This window comes from Cariama cristata, unplaced genomic scaffold (genome assembly GCF_000690535.1).
Source record: "Cariama cristata isolate BGI_N322 unplaced genomic scaffold, ASM69053v1 scaffold14848, whole genome shotgun sequence".
In the NCBI taxonomy this organism is placed as follows: Eukaryota; Metazoa; Chordata; class Aves; order Cariamiformes; family Cariamidae; genus Cariama; species Cariama cristata.
Window position 1 is genome coordinate 1 of NW_009629527.1, and position 675 is coordinate 675.

General features: G+C 58.4%; 1 protein-coding gene across 1 annotated transcript in view; it reads left to right on the forward strand.

Moving 5' to 3' along the window:
* Nucleotides 1-4: 4 nt before the first annotated feature.
* Nucleotides 5-675, forward strand: part of RBM15 (RNA binding motif protein 15) — a gene marked incomplete at its 5' end in the record, with an annotated part of 2074 nt that continues 1403 nt past the window's right edge. The window contains 1 exon segment of the mRNA XM_009705195.1: nt 5-673. Within this exon segment, the coding sequence (XP_009703497.1) occupies nt 5-673 (669 nt within the window).

Here is a 675-nt window from a genome sequence, read left to right on the forward strand (position 1 = left end):
TGAGGACGACCAGAGAGCCAACCGCACGTTGTTCTTGGGCAACTTGGACATCACCGTCAGCGAGTCAGATTTACGCCGAGCTTTTGACCGTTTTGGGGTCATCACTGAGGTGGACATCAAAAGGCCGGGGCGTGGGCAGACCAGCACGTATGGTTTTCTTAAATTTGAAAATCTAGACATGGCACACCGGGCCAAGTTGGCCATGTCGGGAAAGGTGCTTCTGCGCAACCCCATCAAGATTGGGTATGGTAAAGCCACTCCGACTACCAGGCTCTGGGTGGGTGGCCTTGGGCCTTGGGTGCCCCTCGCTGCCCTGGCCAGGGAGTTTGATCGGTTTGGCACCATTCGCACTATCGATTACCGCAAAGGTGATTCCTGGGCCTATATCCAGTATGAGAGCTTGGATGCGGCGCAGGCAGCGTGCACCCACATGCGTGGTTTTCCCCTGGGTGGGCCCGATCGCCGACTCCGCGTAGACTTTGCTGATACTGAGCATCGGTACCAGCAGCCCTACCTGCAGCCTCTACCCTTGCCACCCCCTGCTCATTATGAGCTCGTGGCGGAGGCAGCTGCTTTTGGGGCTCACCGGGGAGCCCCACCTGATCCTCTTCGGGGGGCCCGGGACAGGACGCCACCGTTACTCTATAGAGACCGCGACAGAGCACTTTATCCTGA